Below are 20,312 nucleotides of genomic sequence, written 5' to 3'. Positions count from 1 at the left end.
ATTGGTGTTTTACGCCATACTCAAGAATATTTCACTTATACGACGGTGGCCAGAATTATGGTGAGAGAGGGACTAAATACAAGACAGCATTTTGAGTATCAGTCAAGTATTAAATGAATGTAACACCGAGGCTCAAATTATATACAAATTATATTTCTAGCTCATGAACACTGATGACTTAAAAGCAGATGAAGTTGTGGAGATGTGGCCATCACTTGTTAAACTCATTCTGAAGTAAGTACTTCTGGGAAGTTTCTGGCTGTATATATTATCTATATGTTTATATTATGGAGGAATTGTTGACAGATTTTGGTGTCAAAGCTGAAGACCTTCATAACCGTTCTACACTTGCAGTTTTCTGATATCAGTTTTGTCCCCATTTTTCCACACTTTTTTGACAATTTCTTTATGAAGAAATACTGAGAAACATGCTGTGTGAGAGGTTGAGGTTTTGTCAATTTGCCAAGATGATGAGTTGTCATACATGGCCAAAAGATGATAAAGTGGCTGCAAATTTGACAAAGTTTGTGCAAATACATGTATCTGTACTTACATTATTAAAGAAAAAAAATACTGATAAAACCTTTTTTTGTGGAAGTGAAATTTACAACTAAATCAGACTTTTGAGTTAAATTCCTACATAAACACATGGCATGAGCTATGTATTTAATGTCCAGAGCAATTTACAAAATACAGCATATTGCTTTTAGCCCTCGTGCCAACATATTATCATGGTGCCTGTTATCTTTTTGTGATGAAATATGCCTGGTAGTATAATCCATGTTTATATTAATAGATATGTACAGTTGTAGTAGCATCAGATTTTCATTTGTGCTTCACTTGTGCCTATAACTGTAGTACAAGGATATGGCACACAAATCAGGTAAAATACATTTGTAAAGATTATGTCATATATATAACTTTGGTAGACCCCCCAAAAAAATTGGATACCACTCAAGGTCTGTCAGCAACCTGCAGATGGTCGTGAGTTTCCCCCAGGCTCTACTGGTTTCCACCTACCATATTGCTGGCCACCATAGTATAAGTGAAATAGTCTTGAGTACAGTGTAAAACACCAATCAAATAAATAAATAAATACCACTCAACATTCAGCAGAAAAAGCAATCACTGCCTTATGTTCATCCTCGTTAACCTAGAAAACAAAAATACATGTATGGGTAGCCATAATAGGTAGGTAGTTGTAGCTGCTTTTAGTAGTTACCCTATTGGCATGTACTTCTGTCCTTCAAAATGGTGACTGTCCCTTGACAGATTGGTTAATATCTTTGATTTTTATGACTGTGTATTTGTACAGCTCATAGATTCCTGGTATTCTTAGCTCCGCTTTCTTCTCTAATGTCTAAACTTCTATTCAAGTGAGTTATATTTTTTAATAGGCATCAATACACAGAAAGCCTGGCATTGTCCGTTCTGACAGAATTTATAGATGTGGTGTACAGGCTGGCTCTGACTGCCCTCTCAGTCTGCTTGACCTTCATCTGATCATAGTCAACCACTCAAGTGTCTGCCCGTGCTCTTTGATGAGGAAGGAGAATCAGTCAAAGGTGATTATCAAGCGTAATTATTATGACAGAGTAGAAATGCACTGGTTTAGTGGTCAGTAGTCAGTGGTTTATTCCAGATACACAAAATTTCCTCCATCGATAGAACTGACCAGTTTTCCAATCATTGAAATAAATATATACACTTTTCTGTTTCTGTGTGGTGATATTTTCAGATAATTTGGTCAGCCTCCTGGTCAAGATTGTCCAGCTGTGTCCAGGTTGTTGTCAGACATCCAACGTTGCTGTCATCCTGGGAGCCTATCAAGCAACTCTCAGTCACACAGGTACAATCAAAATGCATGCCCTTATTTATGATAGGCCTTGTAACAGGCCAGACTGATGATGTACATGTAGGAAGGGTGGGGTAAATGGGTATGCACTGCTCGCTCTCTGTAACGAACATGTACATGTATACTGTTGAGTGTTAGGTCATTCAAAGAAATTTTAAGATTTAAGAAATATAAAATGAAATTGAACCTGCTGGAGAACATCACACCTTTTGATTTCTTCTAGACTAAACTGCATGTTTCTGCCAGGACCTATCTGGCCTGTGAACATTTCAGCAGGAACAGGCATATTTTCACATATTTTATTTCAGGAAAATGGTTTGATCGGTGATATCAGAATAGCTGGCTTGCTATTCTGTTCAACAGTGATCGAATATTTAAAAAAAAAATTGTTTTCAGATCAGAAGTTGTTGAAGATGCTGATGTTGTATGAGAAATCTGGTGTGGATCTTGCAGCATTCAAGTAAGATTCTTTGTGCTGTTTTATCCTTTGTGATGTTATTGAGTGCATTGGGAATGTCATGGAAATTGGATCTAGTAGCTGTTCCTATACTGACTTGCCTCTTACAAGTAACGCCTATTTTCAGCCCATTGACAGATAGGGAGCTGTGAATGGGGAGTTCAGATTTTAAGTACCAGAATACTAATTTCAAAACACAAATGCACGAAATGTAGGGAAGAGCGGACTGCTCTTTCCAAACCACAAGATAAGCAAGATAAAGGTGGACACTCCGGGAATTCATATGGGTGTTGTATGGAAATTCCTCATAACGGCTAGCTAAACAAGGCGCTTGTTCTGTATCAACTTTGGACAGGGATTTCTTGGTAACTTTAATCTCATCCTTAATTAGGTTTTCACTCATGGTTAAAACAAAAAGCAGTTTTGCAATCTGTCGCTGGTTGAGAACCATTTGTTTTCCACAGGTCCGGTTTGCAAGTTTTGCACATGTATGGCACACCTGGCAAAGTCTTTTTCATCAACTAACCAAATGTTGGTGGTTTTTCCTGGACACATAATGCTGATGAGTGTGGAAAAAAAATCCTGAAATGCAGTGAACGACAACCAAATGTTCTGATGTACAGGCACCTCACTGTGCCATCGGTTGAGATACCATGTGGTTGTAGCTTTAGCATGCAGTACACATTAACTGTTCTTATCAGGTACTTGTGCGTCATTTTGTAGGCCATTTCTTTGGGGCTCTAAAGCTCGGCAGTATTACTCCATGAAGACTAAGGGGAGATCACTCACAAGTCACGTGAGCCCTGGTCAGGTGCTGGAGCTGTTGGACAGAGACAGAATGGCTAGGTCTGTCCATCATTTCCCACTGAGGAGAACGTTACAGGTATGTGAGGAATTCAGCATTTGTAGGATTTATATCAGCTCTCCATCTTGAATAAAATTCATAGTAGTGAACGAAACCAACTTTAAAGCGCTACTCTCTTACACCTTGTAAAATCATCACTATGTAACTTTTCACTTATATTTATGTATCAGTCAAACATACCAAAAAAAAAATAATAATACAAATATTTGTAATATGTCTTTTTGATACATGTCACATATGGGGGAATTCACCAGTAAGTTGCAAAAATTTGATACTCTAGTTTTGTCTACACAGAAAACTGACTGCCATCCAATAACTGTCAGATATTTGAGTATGTTGTTCAAAAGCAAAAATTTAATATATAAAGGTAGTACCTTTAAGACTAGCTATTTTATTGTAGAACATAAACTTTGAGCTGTATGTAACAGCCTTTATCAGATGTATGTCTGATAGGTTGACACAGCGATCTACACGAAAAAGCAATCCAGTAAGTAAATAAATATGAAGGATTTATTTATTTATTTATTTATTTATTTATTTATTTGATTGGTGTTTTACGCCGTACTCAAGAATATTTCACTTATGCAACAGCGGCCAGCATTTTGTAGAGAGGAAACCGGGCAGAGCCTGGGGGGAAACCCACGGTCATCCGCAGGTTGCTGACAGACCTTCCACGTAGGGCCGGAGAGGAAGCCTGTATGAGCTGAAATATAAAGGAATCTTGAATTCTGTACAATGTATAACACCTATAGCATGTTTTTATGAGAACATTTGTGTGTGTGATGTTGTTAGACAGACAGTGTGGAAGAGGCGAGTGACCTGAAAACAGAGGTGGACTGCTATGACCCATGCTTCCTCCTCACAGTGCTCATTCAGATTCTGGGACCAGGTAAGTTAAACATCTGTCATTCAGTCACCATCCTTTTTTTTTTTTTTTTGAATTTCTCATTCAGCATAGATGAATGTAGTCATTATCGAGCCCAAAGCCATGCAGTACTGCAGCTTCTGTTGCTCACAATAAAATTTGCTTGGTGGCTTTTATGATGTACTTTGTCTTCTCTAGGATGGTGTTTAATATTAAACTGAAAATGTAGATGTATCATCTAATGTCATCGATGTGTTTATATGATGCGAAAGAAAACAGCATTGGACGATCTTGCTACCAGGATACACAGTCTGTTTCTGAAATAATGTGTCAAGCAAAAAGTAAAACACCAGGATACACAGTCTTGTTTCTGAAATAATGTGTCGAGCAAAAAGTAAAACACCAGGATACACAGTCTTGTTTCTGAAATAATGTGTCGAGCAAAAAGTAAAACACCAGGATACACAGAGTCTTGTTTCTGAAATAATGTGTCGAGCAAAAAGTAAAACACCCGTAGCAAGATAAACATATGATGAATACAAATATTTTTTTTTTTGTTAGAAAACATTGTTGATTGTCATCAGTTTGTTGAGAGCCGTTGCCTTGGATACCTGTTCGCTTCCCTGAGTTGTCACGATGAGGCAGTTCGCAGCATGGGCTACCTGGCTCTCAGTCTCTTCCATCAGCATGTGGAGGGCTCCAAGTTTACAGGCAAACACCAGGTCTTGTATCTGATGAAGACATTCCGGAACAGCGTGAAGGAACCTAACATGAAGTTAGCATGTGTGGTCATGCACTTCCTAGACAAGGCTCTGGTCACCCTGTGTAAGCCAGGTGAGATGCTTGTCTGAGAAGAAACTCTCATCGGTTCTCAAAGAATTAGTGACCAGTAATTCAGTTTTATCAACATTTTTCATTTAATTTATTTATTTATTTATTTATTTATTTGATTGGTGTTTTATGCCGTACTCAAGAATATTTCACTTATACGACGGCGGCCAGCATTATGGAAGATGGAAACTGGGCAGAGCCCGGGAGAAACCCACGACCATCCGCAGGTTGCTGGCATACCTTCCCACGTACGGCCGGAGAGGAAGCCAGCATGAGCTAGACTTGAACTCACAGCGATCACATTGGTGAGAGACTCATTACGCATTGGGTCATTACGCTGAGCTAGCGCGCTAACCAACTGAGCCATGGAGGCCCCTCATTTAATTTACCAAAGTACAGCAGTTTTAAATCACAGGGTTTGTCAGGTACCTAGCAAAGGTCATTGCTTTACTCGGAGGACAGCAGTTCCGTTCACACAGGTCAATATTTTACTCTGAGTACAGCAGTTTCTTTAACACAGGTCAGTGCTTTACTCTGAGGACAGCAGTTCCCTTCACACAGGTCAATATTTTACTCTGGGTACAGCAGTTTCTTTAACACAGGTCAGTGCTTTACTCTGAGTACAGCAGTTTCTTTAACACAGGTCAGTGCTTTACTCTGAGTACAGCAGTTCCCTTCACCCATAAACTTGACCGTCGTCCAAGGAGTGATAAATTCTTCAGCAATTGCATTAACCACCAATCAAAAGAAAAAATAAATAAATGTACGCATTTAAGTTGCAGGACAAAGAGTTAATTAACTACATTGGTGATGTGACACTGCGTGTATAAATAAGACTATAGAATATTGCTTACAGGTGCCGGTCACACGAGATATTGGATCAGTACCGTTCTTATGTGAAAAACCTATGGCTATATTATGTTTTACCCTCAAGGAATGTTTCTAAATGATAAGTATGGTCAGATTGTTTGAATGCAGATTTCTTGTGGGTTTTTCTTTTCTGATTAGAGAGTCACATGTTCATGGAAGTCAACGCCTTCCTCCTCCTCAAACCTGACATGAATTTCCTCGATGTCCCAGAGTTCTACAAACTGTTTAACAGTTCTAGCTTTGAGGTGAGACTCACTATTTGTACATGTACAAGTCCACTTTTAAAGTGGGATTTCAAGTGATTAATCCAAAGTCAGCAAGAGGCATTGCTTGTTGTGATAGAAGAAAATCCAGAGTCAGCAAGAGGCATTGCTTGTTGTGACAGAAGAAAATCCAGAGTCAGCAAGAGGCGTTGCTTGTTGTGACAGAAGAAATAGCTGTCATATTTATTGTCACATTAATGATTTCTTAAAGAACGGAACAAAATACTTTTTATACTAATAATTTACAAATTGTGTTTTTTTTTTCAACCAGTTGAAAGCATCTGTGTCATGTTATATACAGAACAGATACATGTATCTCCTGCCTGCCATCAATATTCATACCATGTACCAACAGCACCATACTTTTCTGATTAAGCTGAATTTATTCCAACATTCCATCAAATTTCTCTAAATTGCACTCCTGAAAAGAAAATGTTGTGTATGTGTATTGTTTTACCGTACAGTCCAGTAATTTTCAGCCATCAAAAGCGGTGCCTTGCTTTGTATTCAGTGACAATGAAGGGAAATTTTTTTAAATCAGATTGAATTGATTTTCAGTACAAGCAGGAGAGGGGATGGATGTTGGAACTTTTGACTACAGGCCTGCGAGAGACATCAGACTACAGAATCTACCAGCGCAGATTTGTTTTCAAACTGCTCATCACATTCTATCAGTCTGTTCTCAGTGATAACTGGTGCAAGGTAAAAGATTGTTAGCAATGCTTGCCACACCAGCAGTACATGAACACAAAACCTCACTAGTGCTGTCTGTACATAAGGCATAAATATCCAAAGTAACAATTAGTCCCTGTTCAATTGCATGTTTGTTTCTCACTAAGCCCAAGGTGTGGTATTATTAAATAAATTTTTTATAAAAAAGTGAATACTGAAAAATAAAATCCTACAATGACAAAGAAACAATTAAGAAAACAAATTGATATGTACCTTGTTGGCTTCAGGTTCAGATTTTGAAAATTTTGCAAACTGCATGTCGAGAAAAGACAGTTGCGTCTGATTTGGTGAGGAAAGAAGGATTCTTAACATCATTGGCTGGCATGGTGGAAAATAGGTGAGGCTGGAATACATGACTGTAAGGTCTTGTGACCAAACAGGTTTAATATTAACTGGAATTTGAATTTTGTCCATGTTTTGAAGCTCTGAATTGCATAACTACATGTACATGTAAATGCAAAACAATGTATTTATGTCTAAATAAATCCTGGTCATCCTGGCTAGCCATGGATGCCATGGTTTCCCTGATGAACAATGGTTTCCCTTATGAGCCATGGTTTCCCTTGTTAGCCATGGTTTCCCTGGTTAGCCATGGATGCCATGGTTTCCCTGATGAACAATGGTTTCCCCTTATGAGCCATGGTTTCCCTTGTTAGCTATAGGTGCCATGGTTTCCCTAGTGAGCCATGGTTTCCCTGGTTAGCCATAGATGCCATGGTTTCCCTGGTGAGCCATGGTTTCCCTGGTTAGCCGTAGATGCCATTGTTTCCCTGGTGAGCCATGGTTTCACTGGTTAGCCACAGATGCCATGGTTACCTTGGTTAGCCATAGATGCCATGATATCCCTGGTTAGCCACAGATGTCATGATTACCCTGGTGAGCCATGTATTTCATGATTTCATGATTTCCCACCCATCTGAACTTCATTGCACTTCTGTGCAGAAATATTAATGGAAATGTTAGTAATGTGTTTTTTTTTTCTTACTCACAGTTGTGGGTTTCCTGACAGAATCCCTCTGTTAATCTCTGTGGTTGACGCTTTATGGACAGCAGTGACAAGCAAAAGGAAACGCCCTCTAGGGGATTGTGACCCTCTTAGACAAGGAGTACTCATGCTTCTAAGACAGATTATTGGCCAGTTTGAGTAAGTGCAATTTTTTCTTCACCTTTTGTTCAACAGCAGACATTTCGCTCACATTGCTTTGCCTCTGACAATCAGCTGTTGACCAATAAAATTGCTTGCTTCAAATCCTGCATAATGTCAAGATTTTCTCCACTTATCTGAAAATGCAAACCTGTATTTCTAAATTCTTCAGCTCAAAGTTATACCTAAATAAAATCAGTTGAAATGTGACATTACAATCCACTTCGGATACAATATGACATATCCCAGTCAGGGCTCACCTTCACAAGATTTTAACTTTTCAGATTTTCGTCAGTTTCCTGGCAAATAATGTCACCTTTATATGGCACTGTAACATATGGATGTCATTCTCGGAAACTTCACATTATTACATGAAATCTGATTCATCAGCTTTTGTGAAAGTAATTCCTGGTCTTAAATACTGTAGGAGTGTTTATATAGGAAGCTTGGCCTTTGTTTTCGGAAACTGCTCAAGAGCTTAAGCCCCTGAATTAAGCCCCTAAGCTTCCAGACGTTATATGTATATTTATGATAATTGAGACTGTGGTTTAAGTCATGTGCCTACTATGTATCATGCTTTATATTTTTTTTTAATGGAGAACTGATTTCTTGTCAAAAACATAAAGTTTGAATATTGTGTCATATCGAAACTTCAAGACATTCATGATCCAGGATTCAACAGAGATTTATATATAAATGAATGATTCTGGCTTATCATCACTAATTATTTTAGTCATATCAGGGTTTGTTCATAATGTATGTGGGGGTAAAGGACTTATGTTATGTTGTGTGTATTGCCAGTGATACCACCCCTGTGGAGAGCGCCACTCGCTGTCTGTCCACACTGCTGTCTGTGTTAGGGGAGGGGGAAGACACTGGTTCAAGTCCTGTCACTACGCTGGACATGGCACGATTAGTGTCTTACTACTCCACCATTATGAAAGATGAGGCTGCAGCAAAGAGAATTTTCATTGCCATGGAAATGTCAGGGTTCACAATGTGTTCCACGAAAACCTCAAAACTGACGAAAGGTAAACTGCAAGCCGCAGAGGTTTCGCAGACAGATGTTGGGAAGGATGGTATGTCAGAATTGCACAGCGTTCTCCTGAGAGTGACAGTTAGATGGCTGCCGTCCTGTGAGCCAGAGCCCTTGGAGGACAGACATTGGCTAGAAACCATCTCCACCATTTGTGTGACAGCTCTTAAGATATTCCTCAACAAACAGAAGAAAAATAACGAAGTGAAAATGTTACTGCAGTGGGTGAAGAGCTGGATTCACAGTGGGGAAGACATGTTGAAGTGTTTGGCAAGGGAGATAAGTGAGACTGGTAGGAAAGGCGAAGGTCACTCAGCCCTTACTTTATTGCTGGACGTTTATACCATGTTGTATGAAGCCTGGGAAGAGCACACAGGGACTGTGGGTGAGGACTGGAGGCCTCGGGAGATAAGTGACGATAGGGAGACTGTGAGACTGCTGAACTGTGTGCTCATCAATGTGGCTCAGTCTCTACCCCCAGAGTACACGGGTAAAACAGCTCGCTTTAACCCAGACCAGCCGGCTGACAGGGGTAAGTGACCGTAACCATCTCACAACTGATACTTTTACTTCAGAATATCATGATTTGTGCAGGATTATTTGTAATCAGGTGTAGTACAGGTGAGATACATGGGGTGTTCCCTGGTGCTTGCCACTTCCATTCCACACCAAAGTATTTTGGGGCACATTCACAATTTGAAGTAAAAAACCAGGTAATTCTTTGAAAAGGTGTGTACATGTATGCATGTATCTAGAGAAAAATAAATGCATGGTACTGCTAACCATCTATCTGAGTAAAATTTTCTGCATTTTAATTTTTTCAATTGCAGATGCAAAAGAAGACAGTGCAGATCTGAGAAAGTTCTTTTGGGAGCTGAGTGTGAAAACTTCAAGCGTTTAGTGGTAGGGAATATTCCAGGACTGAAAACAGATAACAGAATCTTACAGTTAAAATGTCAAAAGGTCTTTTTGACTGGATTTTAATTCAGTTTTCTGAAGTTCTTTTTTTGTACAGCAAAGTTGAACATGCATTGTTGGCTGAGAGTGGATAGTTGGAACTAGTGCATTATTCTCTTCACAGTCAAAAGTATACAGTAGCAAAGTATAATTATCCAAAAATATACTTTCCAAGAAAGATATCTATAGAAATATTGCTCCTGCTTGGAACTGTATCATGTAACTCTGATTTCTGATATAAGAATCAAAGGACTTTTCTATTGTCAAATAAACATTGGTTTATATTTCCTTGTTAATTCACCTGCTACAGACAGACTGTGTGTTTCTTGTGTCCGTGATGATATCACTCATTGACACATGAAATCGGTACTCGCAGAATGTGGACTTTGGTAACAAGGTATGGTACATGCTGTATGGACACAAGGAACAAGGTACAGTACTGTCTGAATGTGGACATTAGGAACAAGGTATTTGCTGATGGTGGACATTGGTAACAAAGTACATAATCCTTACAATGCATGCATCACTCTCTATCTTTCGCTTTACATCACTGGCGCCACTAGACAAGCTTGACGTTTGGAGCCTGTGAGACGCACGTTCTTGTTTAGGATTTGCCTCATCACTGATGTACTCCTGCGGAACTTTTAGCCAGCGTTCATCAATAAAATTGTATGTGTATAAAGTATTGTTTATACGCATGGAGACAAAGGTTGACGGATTGTTTGTGTTTTCTGACATCACCTTCTGCCTCATCACTGTGACCCCAGTGACCTTGGCGCTGTTCAAGATTTCTGTACAAAATTTGCTATTGGTGGCAGTGATGTAAAGTGAAAGGTTGAGAGCCACGTATGCACAGTTAGGAGTATGAATACTAATCAAAAGGATTGTGGACATAGGTACAGAAGCAAGGTACTTGCTGAATGTGGACATTGAGAACAAGGTACTTTTCTGAATGTAGACATTGGGAACAAGGTACTTGCTGAATGTGGACATTGGGAACAAGGTACTTGCTGAATGTGGACATTGGGAACAAGGTACTTGCTGAACGTGGACGTTGGTACCAAGGTACTGGCTGAATGTATTAACAATGAATGTATTAAGCCTGAGCGTACTTGTGTTGTGTTTGTGCCATGTTAGCTGTACTATCACCACTGGTCCCCTGCAGGACAGGGCTATCAGAGTACCCTTCAACTATTCTAAAAATTCACACCAAAAAGTGCATTTTTAAAGGCAGTGTAATGTTCAGAAATTGTGTGTGGGTAACAACTACAAGAATTCCAGACTCTTGAAAATTCGATACAATGTTTTAGCTTGTTCAATTTTGGGCCACTAATAGTCCAGACACAAATGAGCCAGGCGCAGATATGCCCGTATGTTGGCTGATATGGATCTTGTGAGATCGTTGTCTCTATCAACCAATCAGCATCAATGGGAGCGAATGCCATGCGAGCATACAGACAAAACGAGGAAATATTGCCATTTTGTGCCAAAACGTAACCTTAAGCACATCGTGTGGTAGTGTCCCAATCCTGGAGTCTCCTAAACGGACAACAAATGTTGACCACGTGCAACCAGCTTTCACCAATTAGCAAAATCTAATTGGTTATATGAGGGTCTTCATAAAAAAATGAAATTTCATTAAATCCAGTCAAGCTGATCTGATAAGGAAACATCTTATAGACAAATTGTATCCGATCAAAATGGTTAAAACCCCATCAATTGGATAGATAAACCAAAATCTAAGCAGTTACGAAAGTCATCTTCAGAAAGCTTCAGAGCAAATCTAATTGTAATCGGTTAAGTGCTTCAGGAGACACCTTGCACACAAAGCAGTAGTTAGTGAAAATGGTTAAAACATAATCAAATTTGCTTAAAATTCATTTAATATTAAATTTCAGTTTTATAGATATCTGGTATAGATTAGTAGAAGCCAAGCAGAATAGCTTGAACAGAGTCAAGGGACAACAGACTAATAGACGGGCATCAAAATCTAATCAGGCATTAAAATCTCTGCACGGTAAGTAAGTTTGAAATATATCTTGCCGATAAAATACGTTGACGGATGTGGAAACACAGCAGGTTATACGTCTCCTCCCAACATAAGTTGGGGAGACATACATGACAACAATAGTTCAGATTGACCAGGGTTATGAACGCAAAGATCTAAAAAAAAGAACTAAATTATCTTAGTATAATACTATATATTGTAGATAGCTGAATTTCAGTACTCCACCTCTTTGTTTACTAGCTGATGGAATCTTGTAAGAGCTTGCATCTGTAACCATTCGGCCGGCAACGAATCTGGGTCACAAGGAATCCGTTTTGGAATCATTGGTATTATCAAATGTACCAAAGTTCATTACTGCACATCAATATGGTATATTGAAAGAAGCAAGCAGAAGAGGTCAAGAATTGTCAATGGTGTTAAAACGGTGTGATTAATTTATTTACAGTTAGTCTGAAGCCTTCTTGCGCTGTTTTTTGCTCAAACGAGACACACTTTTCTTCACCACAGAGTCTGTGCTGATCGTTGGGCTTTCTTTATCTAACCGCATCCGACTTTTGTCTGCATCCTTCCGTTTTACATTCTTTTCTCCAGTCACGGGCGCTGTATTCAAACAAAATAGAACAAAATCATATCGTCAGCCCAACAGGAATAAACATTTATCCGAGCGAAGAATTTTGCACTTAACGACATTAAGACGACAATGCCTGCATGCTGTGCAGTCTGCCCGTTTGTTTATTGGGGCAAGTTTTTCAAAACATGACACCTAAACAAGAGAAGAACAGCCTGTAGCATTGCTAAAAAAAATTGCACAATTGGCGTACACTCAGCGTGAGGAATAGTGGTTACCCAAACGATCACTTATGTCATCGACGTTAGTGATGTTGTTTGGATCATAAATAAAGGAATGATATACGTAAAAATGAAACGAACATTTCGCGTGACCTCACTTGGGCTCACACACGAGTTGTATGCCAACAACTTGCCATCGCAGACTCAAATACTGTTTTGACTATTGGGGCCTTCGTGGCTCAGTTGGTTAGCGCGCTAGCACAGCGTAATGACCCAGGAGCCTCTCACCAATGCGGTTGCTGTGAGTTCAAGTCCAGCTCATGCTGGCTTCCTCTCTGGCCGAAAGTGGGAAGGTCTGTCAACAACCTGCGGATGATGGTGGGTTTTCCCCCCGGCTCTGCCGGGTTTCCTCCCATCACAATGCTGGTTGCCGTCGTATAAGTGAAATATTCTCGAGTACGGCGTAAAACACCAATCAAGTAAATAAATAAATATATGTATGGCTTTTCATTTTGGCCCCTAAAATATTTTTGAGTACAGCGCAGCTTATGCTGGCTTCCTCTCCTGCTGACAGGGTCTGTCAGCAACTTGCAAATGGTCCTGGTTTTCCCCCGGGTTCTGCCCGGTTTCCTCTCTCTATAATGTTGGCCGTCGTCGTATAAGTGGAATATTCTTGAGTACGGCGTAAAACAGTAATCAAATAAATAAATACATTGAGTACAGCACAAAACTTCAATTAAATAAATAAATAAATATTCTGCTTCTGTGGCTCAGTCCCACACATCAGCTTGGCTCCTGTAGACAACTTTGACAACAGCATCAGATTGTTTGTGTTTAATTAAAACTTACATCGTTTTCTTGTTTTTTCCGGTGAATCTGTTACCAGTGTCTTAAGTTTTTCTGAAGAACAAGAAAGAGCAAAAGACTGAAATTGAAAGTGAAGTCTATAGTGTTTTTTATCCATCTGTGAGGAAACAAACTGTTGTGTGATAGAGAACACTTGTATGACTCAATCTTTGTAAACTTCCAAAAAAGAGACATGTATGGCAAAACAGCAGTGATTCTGTGTAGGGCAAAGAACAAATGTATATCAAAACATCAGTGTTAATTCAGCAAGGACCTATTATGTACAGCTAAACACCAGTGTTAGTACAGCAAGGACCTATTATGTACACAAAACACCTGTGTTAGTACAGCAAGGACCTATTATGTACACAAAACACCTGTGTTAGTGCAGCAAGGAACTAATGTACAACAAAACACCAGTGCTAGTACAGCAAGGAAGTAATGTACAACAAAACACCAGTGTTAGTGCAGCAAGGAACTAATGTACAACAAAACACCAGTGTAAGTAGAGCAAAGAACTAATGTACCATAAAACACTAGTGTCAGTGCAGCAAAGAACTAATGTATGACAGAACAGAAGTGACGGTATGTAAGGCAAGAAACTGTGTATGATTAAATAGCAGTGGTGTTAATATATATATATATGTCATTGAACTAATGACAGGAAAGTTAGTTTGTGAGGACAAGAAGTGGCTGAATTGCCATAACTATGATGTATTGAAACGTAAAGAAGGAGCAGTTGAAATACTATTAGCCAGTTGTTTGTTCAAATGTTTAGTGACAAATAAAATTCACACAGTGGGATCATAAATTACCTGGGCCCAGGATCACGAACCTGTCTTAGACTTAAGTCAGATTTACATCTAGTCTACCTTCAAAACAGTTTCTTCAGTAAAACTTAGACTTAAGAATGTTCATTTTAATAGAGAGAGTTGTCTCAGATATTCATGACAGGAATGAAAATTAGGGTGTAAATATGTCCAAATATAAGCACAGGAATGATACTACTTCAGTTAAGATTAAATCCGATTAGTCTAGGACAGATTCATGACCCTGGGGCCTGTCAACGTTAGTAACTTACGCTCTAAAGATGGGAAGTGTTTTTCGTAATTTTTCAGCAGTGGAATTGCCTTGGTTATTTTGTTAGAGGAGTTTCCTGGAAATTATTAAAAACCCCAGGATTATACACAAACGTGGAAGAGTGAAGACATTTGTCCGCCTGAAGATCAGGGTGTTCACTTTATGCTATCTACGTTACGTAATAAACTATGTGAAATCCATAAAACTAGTCATGCTGTTTGGGGGGACCATCTTTAAGGAACATACGTAACTGGTGCCTTGCGTAACGTCCATGACAACACACAGTTAAGCTACACGTAGCTAATACGCAGGACGCAATGTAGGTACGACATTGTACGCCTCGTATACCAGAGTTGGCCTATTCGTTCTCCTGTCTGAGGAAAGTATAGCTGATTTACCAATAGCCCAGAATCGGCATTGAACTTTTGACATTGAATGGTCTACACATCAAGAATACCCTGATTTCCCGCGTCTAAGCCATCCTAAGACCGACGCATTCGGGTTAATATATTAATATGGAAATCTGTGACGTCATATCGCTTAGCAAGTCGTGCAGAGCAGATACGGACACTAGTGCAGCAAGATGGTCGACGTACTTTCCAACTCCAGAGGGACATAGCTTTCTCTGTGCTCCATACTTCCCGCCAGCGTCTCCATCGTCTGCTTCTCGCTCACCATGATCACCTGGCCGCTGTCGTTACAGAAAGCTAGTAAACCTGACGGATTGAGAAAATAAAAAGTTCACTGGTTGTCGAAATCAGATGTGAAATTAACATTTTCTACTTTTGGACGCTTTTTAGGTAGTCTTACATCGTCCGTATTCATAGACACATTTTTTACACCACGTTTAGTAAATAGGTAACATCACAACCGCATTATGTAATTAGCGTCTTCCTAGCCTTTTTATACTTCAGTAAAAGAATTTTAAAAGATCATTAAAACAGGCTATATCTACGTCCGCCGTAACATCACTTGCCTTTATTGTCGAAGTCGCATCTTTCTCTCACATACTGCATGAAGTTTATTATGGAACAGTCGGGATTCAACAGTACACTTTCTTCATCTGTTGTGGTAAAAAAAAAGGAAAATTAAGTGAATTGCTAAGATTATATGTACCCTGGACAGGATGCACAAGGCACTCGTAGAATAACGTGACAGTAACTACCATGGCAACCAGCGCTGTAGACCTAACGTTTGAGGGGGCCTCGTGAACCCGGCCCCTGACGATTTCGCTTAGTCACAGCACTGCATGGGCCCTTGCAGCTTTGTATGTAAATTTTCACTGTCAAGAAATAAAACTCATTTTACACTAGAGATGAAAACTGCAACCACACATGCAGTTTACTGTTGTGATTCTGTTTGTCGCGCCTAGTAAAAGTCATCATTGACAGAAAATTCGAAGTTTCAAATGCCGTTTTATAAAATTAGATCAGTGGTATAAAGTTGTGGTCGTGTCATCGTATGATTTTCATCCTTCATGGCAAATGATTCGCGTTAGTCTGTAAAGCTGCGTGGTGTCGTCATCGTATCTCACAAATCTAGTCTCTGCCACATTGCCATTGTTAACTGTAGGCTTAGAGATGAAAAGTGAATTGTGATCAAATTCTGTACCTACAGGTATTTTGCAGTAAATAGACATGTTCTGCACAAGTGACATTTGTGCCGTGGTAAATGTAGAACGCATTGTCAAGTCTTGCATTGTGTTGTATTGTCGTAAGTCATCTCAAGTGAAAATGAAGCCTGTTCTGTCGCCGTCTTGAGGACGGACCTGATCCCAAAAAGTCTCGTTGTATATGGGCGAACAAGCCTATGTATTTGTGACGGTAGACGAGTAATGTAATTTCCATGTAAAACACAAATATTTCCCGTGCCAGTGAGTATTCCACACGTTGTCTTTTGGGGTTTTGAGAATGCCAGTAGCCGTCAACTTTGTATCTACTTTTCCCCTTGCATGCATGACTACCCCTTCCCACCCCCGTCAGGCCATCTTTTATCTTCTGGCCTGTGACCAGCTCTTTGCTATATGCAGCTTTCACTGAAAAACCATTGCGTTCACTTTATTGCAGCTGCACAAGCTCGGTGCACAAGCTCGGTGCAGCTTCAACCATCAACTGTTTTCAAATTTCAAATGTATGTGTATGTAGTTGACTGCTTGTTTGCAATTTTAGAACGCACATCAGTTTTATAGTAAAAGCGGTGTGTGGGAGTAGGCCTGACCTCCATGATTTTTGCGAATGTCATTTGTTACACATTGCTTTCCTTGCTTTTTTAGTTTTTTTTTGTTTTGTTTTGTTTGTTTGTTTTAATAATTTTAATCAAATATATACATTTCTTACCAATAAAAATTACCGGACTCACAAGACTGACGTAATAGAACATACATGTAGAGAAGACTTACAGAGTGACTCACGTCGTCGGACATGAAGACCCAAGTCATACCGGATGATTCCTTTCAATACAAATTCTTCGGCAGCTATTTCCATGTAAATGACAAGGCAGGAAAGCTAGAATTGTCCCATATAAAACACGGGACTAGTTGGGCAAGCCGGAGGCCGTCACCCATCCCAGACTGTGCCGTGAGGAGACTTTCCCAACAGATGAAGGCGTCACTGACCAGTATTCCATGGCAGAATCAACGTCGGCATGTCTCCTCTGCTAGGACTGCCTGTTGCACTCGGCCATTTTCCTTCCCCATCTACAAGACCGCTTTCGTTGATGGTCGAAGACGATTACATGTACGGGTGAGACATTGGCTAGATCCGCAACGAAGTAACACTTAAAACTGTAGTTGTCTTTATTTTCATTTGAGTTAGGACTTTGCTCACGTGTTTGGCGTGACCTTTGTTGGTCATCAGAATGCATTTTGGCCATCTCTATGTAATGTTATTAAAGTTCATCCATTTTATGTTTCCTGTGTAATTAAATTACCCGTTTTAAAATTAGTGTTCATTTTTTGGTTAACAGGGGTACAATTGTGGACCGGACAATCTCCACTAAACACGTGGGGTGCAGTCCAAAAGTGAGGCATACCGCCCCTGGAGCTGCTGATCGTAAAAGAAAAATACCAGTAAGATTAGGTAAGATTGAAAATATGCGTGGCAAAGTACTCAGAAGTGCGTAATGTCACAAAACCAGTTGTAGTTTACAAAAATATTGAATCACTTCTTTGACGTTGTTACACGTTGTCTAATTATTGTAGTTTCTTTAACGTAAACATTTACGGGAAAATACCAGTCTTGTTTCCCAAAATTCTGAACCAGAGATGTAAACGGAAATCCTTTAAAATTAAAAAAAAAAAAAAAAAAAAAAAATCCTATTTTTCTACTTTTATGAGAATCCTTTTGTCCCGAATTCTCCTTAGACGAGCTCACACAGTTAAGAGGCCTACCCAGAATTTCCTAGTATAACAAAATAATTATAGTATATCTTGATAACAGCTTTCCTGATTGTCAGTATTTCATATCAACCTTATTTTTAATGCCATACAGAAGCTTTTTATCATTTCGTGACGCATTAATTTCTAATGTTTCTCTTGGACTCAGCCTTATTTTGGATTTTTTTTTTTTACAGATTTAGATTGTATCGTATATAATATTAATATCGCAACTGCTGATAACCATTCAAAATGTTTGCCTTTTTTTATCTCCAAAACATTGTAGGATAATGTGATATAATGGTGGATCGCAAAATGGTGTCCAACGCCCACGTCTTTAATTGCCAGGATAACTATTCCATGCAAACTACTTGGTTGTGTTTTAGTCATGAAAATAAGGCAATTGATGTTCATTAGGTTTACCCAGTGAAAAAGGGTGGTAATGTTCACATATTTAATGACTTCTGCTCGTCTAATTTTTCGTACTGTGACTGCTAGCCTACACACGTTGCTCGGGTTTGATATATGGAGATTCGTGCCGCGAAAAGTTCGATGCGTGACCAAAAGCGTGAAAAGCAACTTTTTAGTTGGAAAATTAGTTTGCTCCATACGTAAATTTTGCATAAGTAGCGTGGGATAAAAATTCTGAATTAGCTTTCTCTATGTTTTTTGTCTCTTTTTTTTCAGAAAATGAAGAAAACTATCGAATATCCCCAGATCCTTTGGAGACGGTATGTGCCTCTTTTCATCAACAATCCGGACGTCGTGGCTTGTCCAAATACAGGGGTTCTCAGTGTACCTCCATGGCACTTGGTGCTGTCCTGGTGTCCAAAACCATACCAGTCAATTATTGGAGAACCAAAGAGATGGACGCCATCCTTCGATTCGGGGATCGATTTCACTGCGAACTGCTGTCCAAATTGGACAGGCGATTGACGGATAGCCGATTGGCGCTACACGAGATACAAGTCGGAGAGCACCATCGTCATCAAGTTCCAGTTCCCTGCGTCAATTCCAAGTGGTTTGTTAAAGGTTACAAACAAACGCGAACTATTTTCTTCTCCAAGTCGAAGGAGTTCTACGGTGACGTTTTGTCGGGATCCGTGATGCCGGATAAAGTTGACCCGGAGGATCTGGGTGACAGTCCGCTGGAAGTGGCAGTCACCACTGTCATCGAACAGGGCTACGACGGCGCTGTTATCACCGTGGGTAACATCAGTGGAGCCGTAGTCAGAGATGTGAATGGGCGCTTGCGCTATTTTGATTCCCATTGTAATAACAAAATTGGCCGAATGAGCCTAGATGGCACTGCTGTGCTTCTGGCATTTGATTCCGTTCAGGAATTTGTCCGTCACATCCGCAAAAGGGAGCGCACTACGAAGAGCCGTTACGAGCTTGTTGGCGTCAACGTCCACGTTTCGGAGCTGGTTGAAACCCATAATAGATGCGACTAAGACAATATTCGTATTTGAATGTAGGCCCACAGGACTGTGTAATCAGGTTGTTTTAAGAGGAGTGACTAGTATAATGTGATCAATTTATTCTGTACCAAATCAGTTTTCATTTTTTCTATTTTTATACTACAGTGTCCCATGTGAATAACCTTATGGAATAAATAAAATAAAAGCATAATAAACATAATGCAGAACTAACGAGGCGTTGTCAAGATTGCTTTACAATTGTACATGGGGGAATATGTTTTAGTTAGCATATAAAAAGATATTCCGTCCCAAAGATTCCATTTATTGATTGGGTAGGCCTACGGATTGGGCTAGCGGTCTTGCTTTTTGGGATCAGATGTACCAGCACTGGATTTAGCCCACGTTACGTTCCTTCACTGTACACCAACCAGAGAACGAATGCAAAGAGCCTAATATATCCTGTATAGGCAATATCGGCTATCCCTTGTTAGATGCATATGATAGGCTCAGGGAAACAGTCTTACCTCCATACAACAACTTGACGAACATTGTGAGAAGCCCGCCCCTGTTACCACCAAAGCCTTGAAATACAATTCTCTTGTTAACATTTAAAGTTCAAGTGTCATGGCGGTCAAGAGTGCATGTGAGGACGTTTTCCAAACGCTTTACATTTTTCGACGTCATTATTCGAAAAACAGAACGTTTATCCGAAACAGTCTTGCGGGGATTTCGGAGGGTTCCGATTCATCTCGTACGTCACTTCGTGACGTCACAATCTGCATGCATATTTCTTCTAAAAATGGAATTCGTAAGGATATGGTGTACATAAATAACTGTTTACCAACGTATTTATGGAAGGTGTAATCTAAGATATTGGGATTATTTTAGCAATTTAAAGATCTATTTTGAGTTTAACTCAT

General features: G+C 39.6%; 2 protein-coding genes across 2 annotated transcripts; one reads left to right on the top strand and one right to left on the bottom strand.

Annotated features, from left to right (window-relative positions):
• The first annotated feature begins 158 nt into the window (after positions 1-158).
• On the top strand, positions 159-10,720 carry LOC135461252 (nucleolar pre-ribosomal-associated protein 1-like). The gene is made up of 13 exons (XM_064738256.1): positions 159-234; positions 1,398-1,565; positions 1,739-1,849; positions 2,252-2,315; positions 3,036-3,195; positions 3,970-4,066; positions 4,604-4,876; positions 5,882-5,988; positions 6,565-6,708; positions 6,966-7,075; positions 7,730-7,882; positions 8,684-9,450; positions 9,749-10,720. The coding sequence occupies exons 4-13, from the start codon at positions 2,269-2,271 to the stop codon at positions 9,817-9,819; spliced, it is 1,929 nt and encodes a 642-aa protein (XP_064594326.1). The 5' UTR covers positions 159-234; positions 1,398-1,565; positions 1,739-1,849; positions 2,252-2,268; the 3' UTR covers positions 9,820-10,720.
• Positions 10,721-10,979: 259 nt separating this feature from the next.
• LOC135467215 (uncharacterized protein CXorf65 homolog) lies at positions 10,980-20,048 on the bottom strand. Its single transcript, XM_064744982.1, has 6 exons — positions 19,917-20,048; positions 15,575-15,661; positions 15,195-15,314; positions 14,600-14,674; positions 13,522-13,572; positions 10,980-12,483 (listed from the first exon to the last, which is right to left on the bottom strand). The coding sequence occupies exons 1-6, from the start codon at positions 19,939-19,941 to the stop codon at positions 12,329-12,331; spliced, it is 513 nt and encodes a 170-aa protein (XP_064601052.1). The 5' UTR covers positions 19,942-20,048; the 3' UTR covers positions 10,980-12,328.
• Between the last annotated feature and the right edge of the window lie 264 nt (positions 20,049-20,312).

Source organism: Liolophura sinensis, chromosome 1 (genome assembly GCF_032854445.1).
Source record: "Liolophura sinensis isolate JHLJ2023 chromosome 1, CUHK_Ljap_v2, whole genome shotgun sequence".
In the NCBI taxonomy this organism is placed as follows: domain Eukaryota; kingdom Metazoa; phylum Mollusca; class Polyplacophora; order Chitonida; family Chitonidae; genus Liolophura; species Liolophura sinensis.
Note: the sequence above shows the minus strand (reverse complement) of the source record. Positions and strands in the feature narration are given on the sequence as shown.